General features: G+C 47.6%; 1 protein-coding gene across 1 annotated transcript in view; it reads right to left on the reverse strand.

The window, feature by feature from the left end:
• The window catches only part of NLRC5 (NLR family CARD domain containing 5), a 35694-nt gene that overhangs the window by 3814 nt on the left and 12820 nt on the right, over nt 1-19060 (reverse strand). Inside the window, exons 14-45 of the mRNA XM_036390546.2 lie at nt 18464-18514; nt 18070-18135; nt 17756-17839; nt 17335-17418; nt 17103-17192; nt 16177-16242; nt 15012-15089; nt 14548-14631; nt 14271-14354; nt 13252-13341; nt 13077-13124; nt 12180-12248; nt 11432-11515; nt 10625-10708; nt 9764-9853; nt 9594-9656; nt 8962-9045; nt 8274-8357; nt 7150-7239; nt 6194-6259; nt 5625-5708; nt 5466-5549; nt 4874-4960; nt 4351-4431; nt 3751-3831; nt 3302-3385; nt 2965-3048; nt 2380-2463; nt 2206-2289; nt 1462-1545; nt 942-1025; nt 13-96 (exon numbers count right to left, since the gene is read on the reverse strand). Of these exons, the coding sequence (XP_036246439.1) occupies nt 13-96; nt 942-1025; nt 1462-1545; nt 2206-2289; nt 2380-2463; nt 2965-3048; nt 3302-3385; nt 3751-3831; nt 4351-4431; nt 4874-4960; nt 5466-5549; nt 5625-5708; nt 6194-6259; nt 7150-7239; nt 8274-8357; nt 8962-9045; nt 9594-9656; nt 9764-9853; nt 10625-10708; nt 11432-11515; nt 12180-12248; nt 13077-13124; nt 13252-13341; nt 14271-14354; nt 14548-14631; nt 15012-15089; nt 16177-16242; nt 17103-17192; nt 17335-17418; nt 17756-17839; nt 18070-18135; nt 18464-18514 (2544 nt within the window). The remainder of the gene's footprint in view (nt 1-12; nt 97-941; nt 1026-1461; nt 1546-2205; nt 2290-2379; nt 2464-2964; nt 3049-3301; nt 3386-3750; nt 3832-4350; nt 4432-4873; nt 4961-5465; nt 5550-5624; nt 5709-6193; nt 6260-7149; nt 7240-8273; nt 8358-8961; nt 9046-9593; nt 9657-9763; nt 9854-10624; nt 10709-11431; nt 11516-12179; nt 12249-13076; nt 13125-13251; nt 13342-14270; nt 14355-14547; nt 14632-15011; nt 15090-16176; nt 16243-17102; nt 17193-17334; nt 17419-17755; nt 17840-18069; nt 18136-18463; nt 18515-19060) is intronic.

Below are 19060 nucleotides of genomic sequence, written 5' to 3' on the forward strand. Positions count from 1 at the left end.
GCTGACACTTACTGCAGGACCTTCAGGTTGGCCATGTGGGGCAGACAGAGGGCAAGTGTCACTGCTGTCCTGTCTCCAAAACCATTCCTTGATAGCCTGGGAGAAGCAGAAGTGAAATGTTGCTGGCAGTGAAGTCCAGAGCCTCATTCCTCACCTGTGTGTCACCCCCACACTGATGTGTGACCCCCATTCCTCACCCACGTGTGCCTGGGACTCTGCTGAGAGGACCCAAAGTGCCCAGACTCAAAGGACTCTGAGGGTGGGGGGAAGAAACAATGAGGTTTTGAAATCCTGCAGCAGAAGTTAAACAGGAAAGTAAAACTGAGCTGCACTTCCCAGAAACAGACTTATCTCCCTCCATGACTGAGTTACCTGAGCTGGAATTGAGCTGAAATTGAACTTTTTCATATGTGCCCTCAGTACACACACCCTAATCTGAAGGTTACAAGGACAGTTCCAGTAGTTTAACTGTAACTTTTCCTTATTTGTTATTTTTTAATTTCATTTCTTTAATATGGCAGGGCATGTATGTTCTTTAAACTGCTCTGGAATAGAGCACCAATAGATCTGACTGTAAAGCCTTTGTCTGTCCACTTCCTTCCATTTTTGCAGCCACACAGATTAATGCTGGTATCCTGGCCAACACAAGCACTGAGCAGCTCCTGACACTGCCTATGAACCTGCAGATTCAGCTCTTGAATCCATTAATCCACTAATGCAGACTGCACACTTCTTGGAAATCTTCAAGACAATCCAGCAACCAATCCCCAAACCTTCCACATCCAGCACCACACATTGCTGTGGTGGCAGCAGAGTTTTTACTCTGCTCTCACAAGAATCACGGGGTAAAACTGATCTTGGCTTTATCAGAGTCATATCTGATTTCTATGCCTTGACTTTTGCCCAGCTTCTCAAAAGGATATTTGAAATCACACACTCACAGTAACTCCTTGATGTGCTTGCAATGGGCAAGAGCTTCCATCAGCTTTTCCCCTCCAGCAGGACTGGGACAGTTCCCTGAAAGGCTGAAATAAACATGAGACTCTCAGTGACTAAATGAGAACCAGAATGTACCAGGTTAAGATATTTCACTGTTTGCCTGCTGTGATGGGAGACTCAGGCTCCTGGGAAATGGTCTGGGGATTTTTAGGTTCTTTTGTCAAGTGCTGAGTAACTCCTGGCCCTGCAGGGAATGTGGGGAAGGAACAGTTTCCCCTCTCAGACAGAACTGGGAACTTCCTTGTCTTGCTCCAAGTCACTTCCAGGTTTTTCATTTCAAAAAGTTACCAGGCTTTCCCCAAGAGCTGAGCCTAACAAAGAGCCTGGATGCTCTAATTTCTGTTCCCTGGGAGAAGGAACAGTTTGAGTCCATGTCTCAGCCTTGCACAGGGATTCCCACACAGGCTTCCCCACCAACCATGGCCATGACCAAAACAGCTGAACCAGAACAAAGGGACTCACTCGATTTTCTTCAGGTTTTGCATTTCCAGCAGGACAGCAGCAAGATTTATCAGGCCTGGATCTCCAATCTCGTTGTGGCTTAAACTTTAAAGAAGAGATGGAAGGCTGTGTTGTAAAGGAAGATGGCAGGCAAAGTGCAAGATCTTATTTAATGTGTCCCATTTGCTGGATGACACCTCAGGCCTTGCCAGCAGAATCAAAGAGCTGTTTATCTCAACTATCTCACAGAAAATTAATAGGTGCTAATGAGGAATTTAAAAAAATTGCAAAGAACAATTAAAATCACTGGATCCTGTTGACAGGTGGGAAATTACTTCAGCCAGAATACCAAGACAGGATGAAGATAGGTGGTTATTATTTTACAAATTGCTACAGCAGAGAATGAGCAGCATCTAGCAAGAGAGAGAGGGAGAAAGCAGAGCCTGGGGTTGGCTCCAGGACAGATCTTTTCAGACAAATGCTGGGTCTGAGGCTCTCTGAGGACAGAAGAGAGTCTCTAGTCCTATTCTGGATCCCAGGGAAGATTTATATTCTATTTAATCCATTTTCTACATGACTGACTGGGGTAAGACCAAAGTTTCCTCTTCTGAACATCAAGTTCTGATTTCCTCTAGTCCAAGGTACCTCATACATGAGCATTTTGCAACCTCCCTCCTTTTGTGACAATACTGTGTACAAGCACATCTGGTTCTCTCCAAGTGCTGGCACTGGTGGTCACCTCTCTGCAAGAAAGGAGAAACTCACTTGATTTCCTCCAGGCTGTGCATTTTCCTCAAGGCTTCTGCAAGTCTGGAGCAGCCTTCGTCACCAATGCTGTTGTGGTTCAAGCTGGAAACAACATCCCCAGGAAAATGGAGGTTTAGCTGCTACTCAGCATGCCAAGCCAGGCCAGAGGTGAGCTGCATCAACCATACTTACATAAACTTTCTCAGGGATGGCATCTCACAAAGCCCCAGCACAAGCCCAGGGATGGCAGCGCTGCTGAGTTTCATGTAGCCCAGGCTGGAGGGTGAAATAACAATTAACTCTCCAGGGACAGTGGTGTGAGCACTCAGCACAGAGGGGAGCAGAACAAGGTGGGAGAGATGGGGGAGTGTATTCTAATCCCTGGGAATAATTTCAGTTTTGCTCTTTAATGCAATTCTAGTGGACCTGTCTGGATTTGGATAAAACACCAACAGAACAGCAAACCTCTGGAGCAAGAGCCCAGCCCCTCCTGGAGCAAAGTGCCTCTGTGACCCCAGGACAACAAGATCCATGCAAAAATAACTGCCAAAACATTTGATTCTCCACTGGAATTCCCTGCCACAGATTACTGATCTGTGTCTCTCTCACTCACTGCTCATTGCAAATATAAAATAATTGCTGCTTCTTCCCTATCAGAAGCCATCAGAAAAAGCACATCTGTCCACAGTACATGCAGAAGGGAGGCTGCAGATTAACTGAAGCTTCTAGGAAGTCCTGGCAGCCTCTGGTCAGCCTGGTAACAACACACTCACTCACTTGAGTTCTTCAATGGCCTGGCAATTCTGCAAGCCTGAGATCAAATAATCAATTCCAGCTGGTGTAACACTGCTGGAGGTCAGCCTGCAAAACAGCAAGGATCAGATGAGGAGATCAGGTCTCAGCACACCGAGGCAGAGTTTACTCCACTGACAGGCAAACTGCCCCATACCAAACCCCAGACAGCACAGACATCAGGGACCAGCAAGTTTGGAGAGATTTCCACACCCCTGGTGTGCAGGGCTAAGAGGACTGGCCCGAGGCAGAGGATTGAACAAATAATAAATGTGTGCAAAAGGTCCCAGCTGGACACACACAAACCCAAGGTCACACATACCCAAACATCTTCAGCTCTGGAAGGGGCAGCAAAATCCTGACCAGCATTTCTGCTTCACCCTCCTGGAGTTCCATGTGGGACCATCTGCAAGGAGGGAACAACAGGTCTGGGCTTTGTCCAGGGGTGGCACAAGGTCTGTGCTGAGACCTTGAAGGAGGGACACAACACTGGCACTGGCAAGGTCCCACAGGAGCTCCCAGCCATGCTAGGGCAGTGTAGCTTCTCTGGGCACTGGGGGACTGAGGGGATTTCAAAGGATACCCCTGCAAGCCACCAGGTCTATGGGTCTTTCCTATTTTCCATTCAAGCACTCCAAGAAGGGGACCCAAAGGCAGGGACTGGGACCTTGCCCTGGCCTCTCTCGTGCCCTGCTGAGTGTTCAGAGTACTGGATCACCAGGACAAGCTGCTCCCCTCCCTAAAAACCCTTCACCACACCTGGTAACTCACCTCAGCTGCTGAAGCTGAGCACATTTCTCACAAAGCCTTTGGCAGAGGGAGTGCTTCATTTCTGGCTTGTACAGACTCAGTCTGCAGGACACAAACACAGAACACAACTCAGTGAGGAGCAGCAGAGCCCAGTGCAGCATCTGGTGGCCCCCCTGGGACACAATTAGGGACAGATCAGGGCTTCCAAGAGCCCACCTGGGGCTTCCCTGCCACGTCCCATTTATGTCACAGTCCATGTAGAGAAGCACAGCCCATCCCCACTGCCCAGGACAAGAGCTGCCTCTTCCTTCAGCTGCACAAAAGGAAAAGGACACTGATGCTGCTCTCTCTGCACTCTCATGCAGAAGCCAGCATGTCTTCAGAGGCCTCAAAGTGCTCCTGATGGCTCCCAGGAAGGCAGATGGATTTTTTAGCCTTGTTTAGGTCCAGCATGGGTGAAGGAGAGCAGCCCAAAGGACTGTGCACATGCATAAGGTTCCTCCCACATGTGTGGCTCTCTGAGACTGAACCCAGGGAACCTTAGACACTCTGAAGGTATTTTTCATTCCACAGTGAAATTCAAAGCAAGCAGAAAATAATGATAAATAGTTGCCTTCTCACCTGCTGATGACTGATTCTGTCTTCTCCAGGCAGTGTGGGAATCTTATGACTAATTGGAAGAGGGTTTTATCCTTACATATCCTGAAAAGTTAGAGATTAGAGAACAGCACAAATCTGTGAACTCCTGAGGGAAGAAAATGCTATTTTCCATAGGAAAAATCAGGAGGACTGAATGGGACAGGGTGATGCTGGCACATGACAGCTAATCACCCATCTCTGAAGAGGTTTGTAATGTTTAAACTAGCTCCAAAACCAGCCTAAACTGGGCACCCTCTCTCCCAAGAGCAACCAGGAACATGATCTCCTTCCCGTTAAACCTTCTGAGCTGTGAGACCACAAACCTTCTGAGCACTTCTACCCACCAGCCATTTGGGTTAAAATGGGTTCAAGTGGGCAAAAAGATCACAAATGCACTGGAGACAGTGAATTAACAACAGGAGAACCAGTGCTGGCTTCAATTTCATTTCCTTAAGAGTATCAGGCTAAAAGAAAATATCTGGAAGACACCTGAGGTGCCACTCACGTGATCTCAGTGATGCTTCCAGAGGCCTGGAGAGCCAGCTCAAGCAGGTTCACAACTCTCTCTCTGCACACCCATGGCTCTTCTATGCTGCAAAGCAGAACACAGGCAGCTCTGCTTTAGTCACATACTTGGATCCATCCCTGCCTCTCCAGCTGAGAGTTCCACACTCCAAACCCATGGAAAGGCTGCTTGGCTTAGCAGAGGAATGTCTCATGGGACAGGGGCAGCCTGGGAACTGGCAGAATAGCCCAGATTCCCTGCAGAGAAGGGGAGAATTTGCCAGCCAGGATGCTCTGGCAGCAGGAATGTGTCCCCCAGGATGATCACCCTTCTCTGTGAGGCTGGCAGGGCTCTGCAGAGCCAGCACAGGTTATGGCCAGAGCTCTACACGAGACTCAGTGGGGGATAAAGCTTTATCTCCTTTGGCTCAAGGAGATAGAGCCAAACACCAATATCAGAGTCAGCCATGGGAGTTTCTCAGGCCAATGCTCCCTGCTTTTGGAAGAAGCACAGCTCACTTTATTTTTTTTTTTAATGAAAGGAGATCTCAGAAGATCACACCAGTATCCACAAAAGCACAGTGACACAGTACCTGATTTTCAGCAGCCCCAGATCCTTCCTCAGGGAATGCAGAAGTCTTTCTGCAGCTTGGAGTGTCATGTTGTTATTTGAGGACCTAGAACCAAAGCTCACTGTGATGAGCAGCTCACAGATGAACCCCCCCCAATGGGTCCAAGAGCCATTAACTCACGTGTACTCTGTCAGACCAGTGCACCTTTCCAGGAGAAAGAACAACTTTTCCAAGTGCTCTGGCTGAAAGTTGCACTCTGCCAGTCTGAAAGGAAGAGAAAGAGAGCAGCCTTAATTCATCACAAACAGTTCAGGCTTCCTGAGCTGGGAACATCAGGCAGCACAGCCTAACAGAGGAAGGGGGATGGCACAAAAACCTTAAACACCTTTAAGGATTTCAAAAAAGACTGTGGCAACACTTCAAAAGCATCTGTGGAGATATCCTGATATACACCTGTGTGCTATAATGGCACTGCTCTTTGTAGGACCCTGTCCTGTGACTGTAGGAACACCTACAGGGGCCCAGGTGAGGAACAGACAGTGGGGAAGCACAGAGAGAAAGGGAGGTGGGATTATCTGTGATGTGACAAAGCTCTTCTCACAAGGTGAGTCCAAGGAAATGTATCAGCTGCTAGTGCAAAACATCACTATGCCAGGAGCAAAAAGATGCTGCTGTTTTGTCTGTCTTGTCCCTCAAAAAAGGACCCCACTTTTACCAAAGAAATCACCCTAAAAAGTCTGTAACATTACCTCAAAATCTTTCTTGGGTCATATCCTCTTGTCAGCTTGATGATTAAAGTTGCTTTGGAGCACAAACTGCACAGAGAAGACACGAGTGTAAGATTTAGATGGAGAATTACTACTTTTCCCAGTGTTCAGAATTTAATGGTCCCAAACTCCAGAAAATAATCCAGCACAGCAGTGACAGGTACCTGGCCCAGCTCAGCCCTCCCTAAAATAAACCAGCCCAGGGAAATGCTTCAGTGAGGTCTCACTCATGCTAAATTGGCCTAGAGGCAGAACTGGTTGAGCAATCCTGACCTGTCCTGCTTTTATTTGCCTCCTCTGCACTCTCTGTTGAGCTCTGGGGAGAGGCACAACAGGAGACTTTAGAGTAGCCCAGAGATTCAGCAGTCACATCTGCAGGAAGGAATGGAAGTGGCCCTGGTTAAAAGTGGTTCAGGACAGAGCAGCTGGTCCCATGAACACAAACACTGATAAAGCCCCACAGATGAGCAGCACAGCCCAGTCTCTCCCTGGAATCTGTGAGAAAAGCACTTTGTGCCAGGGCACAGGCCCAGAGCCCATGGGATATTTTTGCCTGAGAGGAAAGGAGATAAAATGCAAATCCAAGTGAAAGAACATGGGAAATTGCTTTCTATTGCCTCTGAAATCTCAAAATACTGAAGAGAGCCTTAGAGAGCAATGCTGGCTCCTGCCCTGAAGAGGTTCATTAACAAATAAATACATGACAATAATTGTTGGTACAGCTGAATATCTGTGCCTATACACAAAAATAACCTGGCCCTGTGGAATGGTAGTTCTGCTTGGCAGTTATGTTTGGCCATTTAAAGTGGACATAAACCAAAGGTTTAGGTAGTTGAAAACATGGTCCTCATCATTCTTACCTGAAGGTCACAAAATTTCATTAATTAAGAGGAAAACAAGCAGGGAAAGCTCAGAAATTAATGAAGAAAAACAGTCACCTGACTTGAACTTCAGTGGTGTTTCCAGATGTGACAAAGGCATCTATGAGATGTAGGACTCCATCCTGAGAAATCCCATTATGGCTGAGACTGCACAGAAGGGAAGGAAGGAATTTCACGTGTCAGGAGTCAGGGCTGTCCCAGGCTCCTCAGGCACAGAAACAAAACTCAAGTTGGCACCAAAGACAGAACAGTTTGTGGGGTGCTGAGCCCCTTCAGCTTTGCTCAGCCACTGAACTCCCCCAAGACAGCACTGATGATTTGGGGTACAGAAAATGCTATTTTCCCCTTGCACTGCAGAGGCGGCAGCAGCTGGAACATTTACTGCCCCAGCAGAAAGGGAAGGGGAGAGGCTGGGTAGGGCACAGATCAGCCCACAGCACCTTGGGAACTGAGTTACTCAGAGAGGACACCACACCCAGAAGAGTGATGAGCTGAAAGCTCTGGGTCAACTTCTGTCACACCACCCTGTGGACATTCACAGTCTCTGAAAAATCCCTTTGCCCAGGATTTTTCTCCCGGGTAGCTGAGAAGCCTCAGAGGAAAAGGAAAACAATAATTATGTCATTTGCTTCTCCTCTGTTTTGCTCATGTGGAATGTGTTTGGAGATTGTTTACCACAGGTGATTGTTTCATTGCATTCTGGTGTGAGTTGTTTTGGCTCAATGGCCAATCGGGGCCAAGCTGTATTAGGACTCTGGAAAGAGTCACAAGTTTTCATTATTATCTTTTTAGCCTTCTGTAAGTATCCTTTCTGTATTCTTTAATATAGTTTAGTATTCTTTAATATAATAAAGTATTATAAAATAGTAAATTAGCCATCTGAGCACATGGAGTCAGATCCATCATTCCTCCCTGCCACGGGGGTCCCCTACAAACACAATCCCACCCCACTCTGGGCATTGCTATTTCCTGCTGACACTGATAAAAAGACTTTCACTTATTTTCAGCAGGTTTTGGATCAGACCCTGAGTCACCACAGCCTGGTGGCCTTGAGCTGTGCTCACAGTTCAGTCACAGCTTTGCTCCCAAGGCAGGAGAGGGCAAGAAGCACAAGCAGCAGCTTTCCTGGAGGATCACACCAACACCCTCCTGCTCCTTGGATTCACTGTGTGCTCTCTTACTTGAGGGAACAGGTACCAGGCACTCGATGCAAGTGGTCCAAGAGGCACCTCAGGCCTGCATCCCCCAGCTGATTCCTGGAGAGACTGAAAGGCAGAAGAACATGTGGCCAGCCAAAACCCAGCCTTTGAAACAGGTTGCCCAAGAGGTGGGGGTTTCCCCATGCCTGGATATTCTCAGGTTCTGAGAGACCTGATCTAGTTGAAGATGTCCCTGCTCATGACAGGGAGTTAGACGAGATGGCCTTTAAAGAGCCTTTCCAAAAAAAAAAAAAAAAGGTATTCTATAATTCTATATTTATTTTAAACAGCAATGGTCCTCTGAGAAGCTTTGGAGAAAAAACTCTAATTTCCTGCACTTAAATCCTAGCTTAGCCAAAAAAAGGTCTGTTTAAAACAAATCACTGCCTTATGAAATTACCTCATGCATAAGCTCCAGAGCAAGCTCAAATGAAGAGCTCAGGTGAAGCAACAAATGCCTCCAAAGAGTAAAGGAGTGAAATCCCAAAGCAGCTGTCCCATCAGCTCAAAAAGTATAATTGCTAATTGATTGTGTTTCTCAGCAGCCTGAATGAGCACACATACCCCTGCAGACAGGCTGGGAAACTCCAGGCAATGCTGAACCCCACAAACACAGCTCTCCCCCTGTGACTCTGCTCAAGATCATGGCAACACCCCCAGCCCCACTTACTCTACTTCTGCCAGCCAGCCGTGCTGCTCCAGGATGCTGCAGAGCTCCTCCACCTGCCCTTCCCCAATGGCACAGCCTGTCAGCCTGTGGGAGGCAGCAGGAGAGTTAAAGCATGGCCAGCAGCCAGCTCAGCCTGAGCACTGCCCACCTGCACCTTCACACCAGTTTCTGTGTAGAATTCACATTTTTTGCCATCCCTTGGTGCTGGGACAGAGACATTTACAGGCTCCTGTGCAGGGGCACTCCAGGGCCATCACTCCCAGAGGGCTGCAGACACATCTCTCATCACACAGATGGTCATGTGGAGGTTATCCTCCAGAATTTGAGGCACACATTTGGAGAGTGCACTGATGAGAGCTCAATTCAGGTGCTCATGCAGCATAATTTGGTGCAACTCAAGATGATCATAAAGAAAAAAAGGAGAAAAAGAAAAGCACTGGCCTCTGCCATCCCAGTGTATCCAAACAGGTTCTGACCTGCACTTGAGCAGATTAATTGAGCCCTAAAGCTCAGGGGCCTGAGCTCCTTGGCCACCAGCCCATGAATTCTCAATACAAGAGGCAATCTGGCTCCCTGCACTGGTGCTTCAAACCCACCCACAGAGGATTCCAGCCAGTGCTCGGTGCCAGTACCTGCACGATGTCCTTTGGCTCTGCGTGCTTGCTCCTAAATGCAGGAAGGCATTTTCCCTGGACCTGAAGCAGACACAAAGGACAGTCCTTCAGCACTGATCTCCAAGGATGACAGGCTTTGTAGGCCCTGCAGGGCTGAGCTGCTGGGCTCCAGAGTCTGAGTGCCTCACCGGACTTCCACCGCTCTGATCCGCTCACAGAGGTTGATGGAGTTGAGCAGTAGAACAGCACAACGTGGGGACAAGGAGTTTTTCCTAATACTGTAAGGGAAGGGAAAGAAGAAACACTGAAATCAGCTCCCAAGAAGAGAGGCTCCCATACACACAGCCCAATTTTCCCATTGTTCATTTTGAGACACAGAAGACTGGATACATCCCATTTAACTCAGGATGAGGGAGCAAGGACCTAAAGTTTGGAGCATTGGCACTCAGTGCTCCTCTACCTAAAGGAGAGGCTCCTTTAGTCCCCTTTGACTAAAAAGGGAGTACAGACCAAGGGCTTACACTGGGCTACTCCTCCTTTGGGGCTGCTGGACTAGAGACACCCCAAACTGGAAGCAACCTCCTGACTGGGCAAACTCAGTCTCACGAGACCCTGCTGCTCCTCCATGCTACAACACCTCGTAAAACACGGCCAAGCCCCTCCTGGGCTCTTAGTCCACACACTGGAGTGCCCTATCCCCTGACAGGGCTTCCCTGGCCTGGATTCCAGCCTGAAACAAAAGTTTAAAAAAAGACTGGGCATGGCACTTGGTGCTATAGTCTAGCTGAGGTGTTAGGGCGTGGGTTGGACTCGATGATCTTAGAGGTCTCTTCCAACCTCATTATTCTGTGATTCTGAATTGCCCTCTGCTAAATATCATTAAAGTGCTGCTTTATTTCTAGAAACAAGAAAGGAATGGGTGTGAAAGCATTTCTGCATTTCCTTTGCCTTGCTTGTTAGTTTACAATTACTGATTAATGCTCCAAAGATCTACTGTGCTATTAACACTTTCCAAACCAATGTTTGAAAGCAGGGACCCCAAGCATTACCTCAGTAGTGTCAGATGACAGAGGGATGGCAGAAAGCTCAGTAATCTCTCAATGCTCTGGTCACTCAATGAATTTCCAGACAGACTGCAAAACATGGCAGGAAACAAAACCCAGGAGAAACTGTTTAAATCCCTAATTATTTCTGTAACATTTACAAGGACATGCACACACAAATGGGCAAATTCTGTGAAAGGGCATGTCCAGAAATGCCATGAGAATTGGGCAAGATTTAGTCCTTACAGCCTGATCTCTGTGTTTCTTTACATCCTACAGCCAATCAACATTCCAGTTTCAGGAGTCTTACTTTTCCATTACTGTACATTTACAAAACGATGCCACTGATGTCTTTCATGCAGGCAATAGGGGAATTAGGTTATTTTTATTTGCTATTACTCAGTTTTTGTTCTGACCAGCATTCTAGTTTTCTCAGAGCCAAGCTCCTGCCTGGAGCCCTTGAGGAGCAGAGCTCATGGCTTGGTGGGCCAGGAGCTCTTGCTGGCCTTGCTACAAGCTGAGGTCTCAAGGAATAGATGACAACAATTGTTTCTAGACAGGATTGAGGAAGATCATGAGAACACACATGTGTTTCTGGGGCCTTTACACACTGATGTGGTAGCCCTAGGAAGGGCCAAGCTCTCTTTGAAGCAGGACAGTAGAAAGTCTGGGTTTAGCCAAGTATCTGGGTGAGGATGAGGTGAGAGGAGAGCTGGGGTACACCAGCTGCCACCCTGAACATCAAATCTGGGGTTTGAACATCAAATCTGTGTCTGGGGCTGGGGAGACAGACAGACAGACAGACAGACTTACTGGATTTCTGTCAGCTGGGGACACTGAGCCAGTATCTGGCACAGCCTGGTCACATCCTCCAGACCCACTCTGCAGTCCCTGAGACTGAAGCAAACAAAGCACTCAGGAGCTGGACATGCTCACAGGATGCCACCAGTCCCTGCACACCCCAGAGCCTCACAGCCCAGGACAAGGCCCATGGGGACCGTCTCACTTCCACTACACAGGTTTTGCTACCCTTGGTCTGGGACTAAGAAATCACAACCTGGGACAAGCAGATGACTTCACCACCCCTGAGCTGATTGGAGAGAGCCAGTCCACCAAAATACCAAAACTTTGGGTGTTCCCTCCCTAGAGCCACATCATTGGTGACTCAGTTGTCTCAGGAGAATGGAGAGCATCTTTCCCTCCTCAGCACTGTCTGGGCTCTCCCAGAGGAAGGCTGGAATTGGTGCCTCCTCTGTCCTTTTCCTCCAGGAAGGAAATCCTAGAAGCCTTTTTGGGTGACAAACTGGCAGGTCTGCATGGGATGAATGTCACACTCACACAGATCTGTCTCTCCTTATTTATGGGTAGGAGCTTCCTCTGCTGGAAAGCAAGACAATCCCCTCAAACCAAGCAAAAGATGCACTATTTAATTTCCTCTCTGAGGAGACACAGCTGGAGGGATGGGTCAGTCCCACACACCACACTGCCTTAAAGACCCCCACAGACCCCCACAATCACCTTGCCCCCAGTCCTGGTAGGAAGGGAAGCCAGGCTGCCATACCTAAAGCTTTGTCCTTTTGCTTCCTGCTTGGGCCGTGCCAGGGAGCCACTTCTCCATCTGCTGGTGCTGCTGGGGAAGGAACAGTTTAGCCCATGAGCTGTGCTGCTGTTCTCCCCCCTGTAGCCAGCTCCCCATGAAGGGGCTGAGGTGGTGGCAGTGGCCTCCTGTTCCAATCTGCCTCCCCTCACCACCTGCCAGAATGAGGTTCAGCCCATCCCCAGAAGAAAATAGCTTTATTTGCCCTTTTCCAGCCTCCAGAGAGTTGTGCAGCCCCTCAGCACTTGGGCATGTGCTGTGTCCTGGCCAGCAGGGAGGTGACTGCAGCCTGTCTCAGCAGCTGGGTGCTGCTGGCCTGCTCCATTGTTGCAGACATCCTTCATGAAAAATCCTTTCCTTAGGATTTTTCCTTCCTGAGAAGCTGAGAGGCCTCAGGAACAAAATGTAACCAATGGTTATCTGCTGCTGTGGAATGCAACAGGTGCATCTGGGATTGGCCCATGTTGGATGTTTGTAATTAATGGCCAATCACAGCCCAGCTGGCTCAGACAGAGCGCCGAGCCACAAGCCTTTGTTATCATTCCTTTCTATTCTATTCTATTCTTAGCCAGCCTTCTGATGAAACCTTTTCTCCTATTCTTTTAGTATAGTTTTAATGTAATATATATCATAAAATAATAAACCAAGCCTTCTGAAACATGGAGTCAGATCCTCATCTCTTCCCCAATCCGAAAACCCCTGTGAGCACGGTCACACTCCATGCCCTCCATCAGCCATGAAACAGCTCCCTGGGCTCCCCCAGCCTGGCTGGAGTTTGGCTCTTCATTGACACACCTCAGGGACCCACGTGTCACCTTCACAAGGAGTTTTAAAGACTTATGTGAGTGGGTATGGTTTTACCTGACTCTTTCCCAAAAGTTCAGATGAACCACCTGGGGGTGCCCTAAGCTGTAACCAGAAAAGAACATCATCAGCATGGAGTTTGACAACACAAGCTCCTGTATCATCCCTAAAAAACCCCACAGCTTGAGGTTTTAAACAGCAAAAGAATATAAGAAAGTACTCCTGGCCATACCTGAGGCTCATTGTTTTAATGTGTTCCAGTGTAGTTAATGATTCAGCTAAGAAAAACACAGAGCTAAGGGAGATCCGGTTGTTGTTAAACCTGCAGGAGAAAAGATAAAACCAGCTGCTGCAAGCAAAACTGATAAAAATAAACCCCACACCACATCTGCTGCACAGATCCTTGTGCAGCACTCCCAGGCTGCTGCTGTCCCACCCTCTGCCTGTGTTTCCTGCTACAGTTCTGCAGACACAACTCACTCCCACATATTTTAAATTCATCTCTCACTTTTAGTGTTCAGAGAATCACAGAATAGCCAAGGCTGGAATGGGTCTCTAGAGCTGATCTGGTGAAGCTCCTGCTCAGGAGGGTCAGCATGGAGGAGGCAGCTCAGGACATTGTGCAGCTGGGATTTTATCATCTCCAAAGACAGAGAATTCACATTCTCTCAGAGCAACTTGTTCTAATGAGATTGTCTAACTGGAACAGTCTTGGCTTGAGACAAGCTCAATTAACCAAACAGGAACAATAAATATTTCTTTCAACAGGGCAGAATGGTGCCATTCTCCTTCAGCCACAGTCCTGCACAGAGCACTTGCAGTGGCAGTGCAGGTGAAATACCCAGATAAACAAACACCAGCCAGCACTGCAGGTGAATTCAGACTCCACCACTGAAGCTGGGTCTCCCCAGCACTTCCCTGCCTTCCAAGCTGCTCCCCCTCCCAGTGAGGAAAAATTCAGTGAGCTGCTAAAGACCTCAGGCAGTTTCAGACAGAGGTACCTGACAGAAAACCACCTGTCCCCTTCATGGAGGGGCGAGCACGGAGCCTCTGGGGCACTGATCTCAGCCAAGCTTCAAATGGACTCAATCTGCTCTGGGCTGGAGGTGGGGGCAGAGCAGACAGCACAGTGCATCTGCCCAACACAGAATATCCTGCACTGATTGTGAGGGGCCCTTCCCAAGTGTGCTTCCACAAACAGCACTCCACAAAACCCAGCCCATGCATAAGGAAAAAACAGGAGCTACTCACTTGAGAGAACGTAACATTTTCAGTTTTGGGAGGCACTGAAACAGCTGCAAAAGTCCCTCATCTCCCAGAAAATTCCCTGATAGGCTAGGATTTAAAGAAAGGCATTTAATTTTCACAGTAAAAACACCCATAGGCACCATCAGCTCTGTTATCTGTATGCACAGCCACATCTTCCACCAGGCTGTGCCTCTACCCCACCCTCTACAACACTGAGGAGCATTTTCTCAGCATCCCAAATAACTGCAGGAAAACACCACAGGAGCTAAGGAGGACTCACTCCAGCTCAGAGATGTGGCCACATTCCTTCAGGACTGCACACACATTCTTCAGGTCACTGCCTTGAAGATTACAGTCTGTCAGTCTAGGGGGGAAAAAAAAGAAATCAATCATCCAGGTCTGCAGGATTTCAAATAAAGGTTGTAAACTTCACTCCTCTGAAAATTAGAGAATCAGTGAAGAGAAAATAATGAAATTTAAAAATGCCTTGATGCTTAGCAGCTCCCACAGGGTCTCCAGGTGATGCCACCCCTGCCTGGCACTGCAGGTCCTGTGTCCTTGGTAAGGCACAGGGGGGGCACCAGGTCCCAGCCCCTTGCCAGGGGCTCCAGCATTCCCTCAGCCAGGGCAGACCCTGCAGCTCCCCAGGTCTCTTGTGATTCCCCTCTTAGAGATGCAGGTTACACTGGAAACAGGACCCAGAGATGGGACGTGCATGGACACAATGAAAATCGGCCAGGGTACCTGATTTTTTGGCAGGTGGTTGGTGTCTGGTTTTCCTCCCCACTTTGCTGGTCACCAGTAGAGAACACAGGCTCCTCCCTAAGTGAGCACAAAAGCAGACAAAGGTGGTGAAACTCTTCTGCTTTAGCAGTTTGGCAGATCCCTGGGGCTACCCTGGCTCCAGCCTGCATTTTCCCAATTGCAAGCTCTCCTTTTCTACCCAAATATCTGAGCATGCAGACAACTGGAGAGAAGGGGAAAGAGATATTTCTATCTAAGTTTGATGGAGAATTCAGCTTTTGCTGAATTTAGCTGAATTTTGCTGATTTTAGCTTTTGCCTAAATAAGTTTTGTGAAGTGCCTGTACAAAAATCTGACTATTCATAATTAAATGGAACTGTCTATGACTAACTAAACTGTAACTAAAAGCTACAACTATAAACATTAAAACTATAACTAAATCTGACTATTCATGACTAAATGGAACATGCAAAACCTAAAATATCAGAGTTTGAAATGCCACCTGGTGCCTTAAAGGAGCCCACAGATCGCCTGTGTCGGGCTGTCACTCTCTTTCAAGCTCAACCACTGGGCTGTGCCTGTAAGGGTGCCACAGTTTCTCCCTGGCTAAAAGGTGGAATTCCATGGGAGATGCTGTTTTACTGTGAGCTCAGTCCACAGAGAACAAGGGTATAAAGAGAGAACCTGAAATCCCAGGAGCAACAGGAAAGCGTTTCTTGGACAAAACCTTCATGTTGAGCTATTTTAACCATAGTTTTCTGAGGGGAAAATTAACCTCCAAACCTCTCATGATTTAGGAGTACCATGATCCAGAATGCAGAGTGTTCTGAACTGCAGGGATCTGTGAATCTTTTGAGAATTTGGTGGGGCGTTCTCTTGGGTTTTTTACCCTCACAATTATCAGCTAGCACGGGTGTCATTGAACAGCCTGCTCTGCTTAGGATGCTGTGGGATGAAACGTGCTGCTCTAGAGACATAAAACACTACAGAAGGCAGTGACAACTTTTCAAAGTGGCTGAGAAAGCCAGGAGACAGCTCCACATTTAGATTTGGGGGGTGGGAGGCAGCAACTGCTGTGAAGTGGAGTGTTACCCTTGGTACCTACACAGGATGCAAGAAGCAAACAGGATGCTGAGATAACACCATTTGTGCACACACAGCCTACCTAGGAGGAAGGGAAGCAAACTCCCCGTCTTCTCTGAACCTCAGGACTGCAGTATCACAAGAAAGGCTGTGAGGAAGAGAAGTAATCAATCAATGTCATGGTCAGGTTATTTACAGGACTTCTTGTTTGGTTTTGTTCTGCAAAACTCTGGTGACACCAATCATTTGTGCTTAAAACACTCCCAAAGCAAGATAAAATAATCTCCATCAGCTTTAAATGCTGGCTGGATTAAATTATGCAGTATGTGATGATCCAGTTTCTCTGAATCACTAGACAAAGCACAGACAAAATTGCTGTACTTGAGTCTGTTCTCAAGTGAAAGTAATAGAGGAGAAAGAACTTCCAGTGCTGCTCCAGGAGGTGTCACCAGTTCTCACACTCTGCAGAGATCCTGTCTCCAAAACTTCCCAAGGCACAGAGCAGGGAAGCATTTTAAAACACCTCATGCATGAAAGGACAGCCAGGTTTGCAAGCACTCAGATTGAGGTTGATGGCCTGTGGCCATCTTATTGCAAAAGTTCCAAACCTTCTCAGTGGCCTCTCATGGGCAGCTCCTCACAGCCCTGACTCCTTCTTCTCCACACAGCCAACACACTCCAGCTCTCCTCTGGAGGGGCTCCCCTCCCACCTTTTATTGCACTCATCCTCATGGGACACAGCTGTTCCTAATCCTTGGTAATTAGTACAACTGCAGCTCCTCGGGGGTGAGATTGCCTTCTGCACTGTCTCTGTTCTCTTGCTTTCCATCTCCCTCCATGGCCCTGGTGCAATCAGCTCCCAGCAATGTCACCAAGGGCCACCAAGTGTCAGTGACCACCTTGGGACACGCTCTGCACCCACCCCACGCCCGAGGTGACCCAACAAAAACCTCAGAATGCAACTCCCAGGCTGGGATTAACGCCAGGAATGGTTCCAGAGCCACATACCTGACCTGCACCTCCATCACCTCCTGGCAGGTATTTACTGACTTCAGCAGGGTGCACATGCCACTGACAGAGAGGCAGTTTTGACTGAGACTGGGAAAGAAAAAGGCAATTAGCTGGTCCCTGGAATCCCACAGGATGCCCTGTGAAGCAGCCACCTGTGTTGTGCCTGCTTGGAACCATTTCCCTTCAGGAGAAACCAAGGCAGGTTGGTTCTGTACAAGGCAACACTTACTTCAGCTGCTTTGAAATTGATAGACAGGGGAGGCTTTCCAGCAGACAACTGCAGCCTTCATCTCCAAGCTTGTTGCCTGACAAACTGAAGCATTTTCCAGTTAGTGGGGACTGATTGGAACAGTAAAAACAAAGCCCTCAAAACCTGCTTGCTGTTCCTTTCCTGCAATTGCTGTTTTGTCTGGACTGTTCTGTCTCAGATCAATCTTCCCTGCTTATTTCTGCATCAATCAACTTCAGACAAAAAGTTTTAGCCCTTGGGCAACATGATTCATGTTTTAGACCCAAACCATCTTGCTTTAGAAAATCCATGCTCCTTAAGGCCCTTTCCAACCCAAACCAGCCTGTGATCCTGTGATCCCCTGCTCCCACAGGGATCACCTGCCTGCAGCCACTCAACAGGAAGGAAAGGAGGCACTCACTCCACTTCAGAGAGACAGGGACAGCTCTGGAGAACGGCCACAATCATCTTGGCATGTTGGGAAAGCAGCCTGTGATCCTGCAAGCTGTGAACAGGGAGGTTTGGTGAGCAGTGAGGTGATGGGGGTGCCCTGGCTGGGCTGGATAGGATTTCTATTGTCATTTTTATTTACTGATTCAGGTTTAGTTCAAGACTTTTCCACATGTGGAAATATCATCTGTCCTTAAGGATGAGCACATCTGCTTCTCTGGCCCTTCTATAGTACCTGCTATCTGCAAATCACATGCACCAGCAGGACTCTATATCTCCTCTTACCATAAATTCACATGTCTAGTTGGAATTATGTGCTCTTTATTCTCTTCCAACTTCAAATCCAGAGATCTGCAAACAAGCAAAATATTTGGCTTTTGATATGCTTTCATGAACTATCTGACAGCTTGGGTCCCAGTCAGTATTTCCCAGCAGAAACCACCAGGTCTGTGCTCTGTGTCTTTCAGCAGTTTTGCAATAGAACCACAGCACCTCAATCTTACCCAGGCTCTAAGGAGCTGCTTTAGGTGTGTGTGCAAACCCAGCTATTTCTGGCTGCATTTCCCATTGCTCAGGCAGATGCAAGGGCAGTGGGCACCAGCTGTGCTGTCATTGTGGTTTATGGTGACACTTCAATCAGCACAACTGCACACAGTGTCACCACAGTGCAGTGTCTCACCTTTGAGCTCTCCCAGATGTGCCAGAAAAATGAATAACCACGGTGTTCCCCCTGAAAAAGAGATCCAGGTCAGTATTAGGTCACACACTGAAAAAGACTGGGCCAGGAATATTTTTTTTTTTTTTTTTTTTTGCAAAGTTTGTTGGAAAGAGATTCAGTAGAAACTCCCTTCCAGCAAGAAAAATAAGAAAAAGCCATATGCAATTTGAGTTACACCAGGGATTACTTTGGCCTGTTAAACTTAGAACATAAGACAACCACAAGAGCCAGGATGATTTAAAAAATCATCCCTTTGTCATCCCAGACACATGAAAACCCCAAAGCCTGTAATTTAAAGGGATGCAGAGCTGGAGCTAAATTCACACCTTTTCACTGAACTTAGCTGACTCATAGCAAATGTATGCTAGTTAGTAAAGAATTTCCTTTCTGATATATTGCAGAGCTCCGTTTAAATTTTAAAAGTTTAAATTCCGTAATACAACAAGAATTTTACACCCTGCAAATGGTTTTATAGACCAAGGATAAAAAGACCTATTAAAAATACAAAGAGGAAGTACATGGTATGAGGAATTCACATTTTGTTTCCAATAGAAAAGA

This window comes from Molothrus ater, chromosome 12 (genome assembly GCF_012460135.2).
Source record: "Molothrus ater isolate BHLD 08-10-18 breed brown headed cowbird chromosome 12, BPBGC_Mater_1.1, whole genome shotgun sequence".
In the NCBI taxonomy this organism is placed as follows: domain Eukaryota; kingdom Metazoa; phylum Chordata; class Aves; order Passeriformes; family Icteridae; genus Molothrus; species Molothrus ater.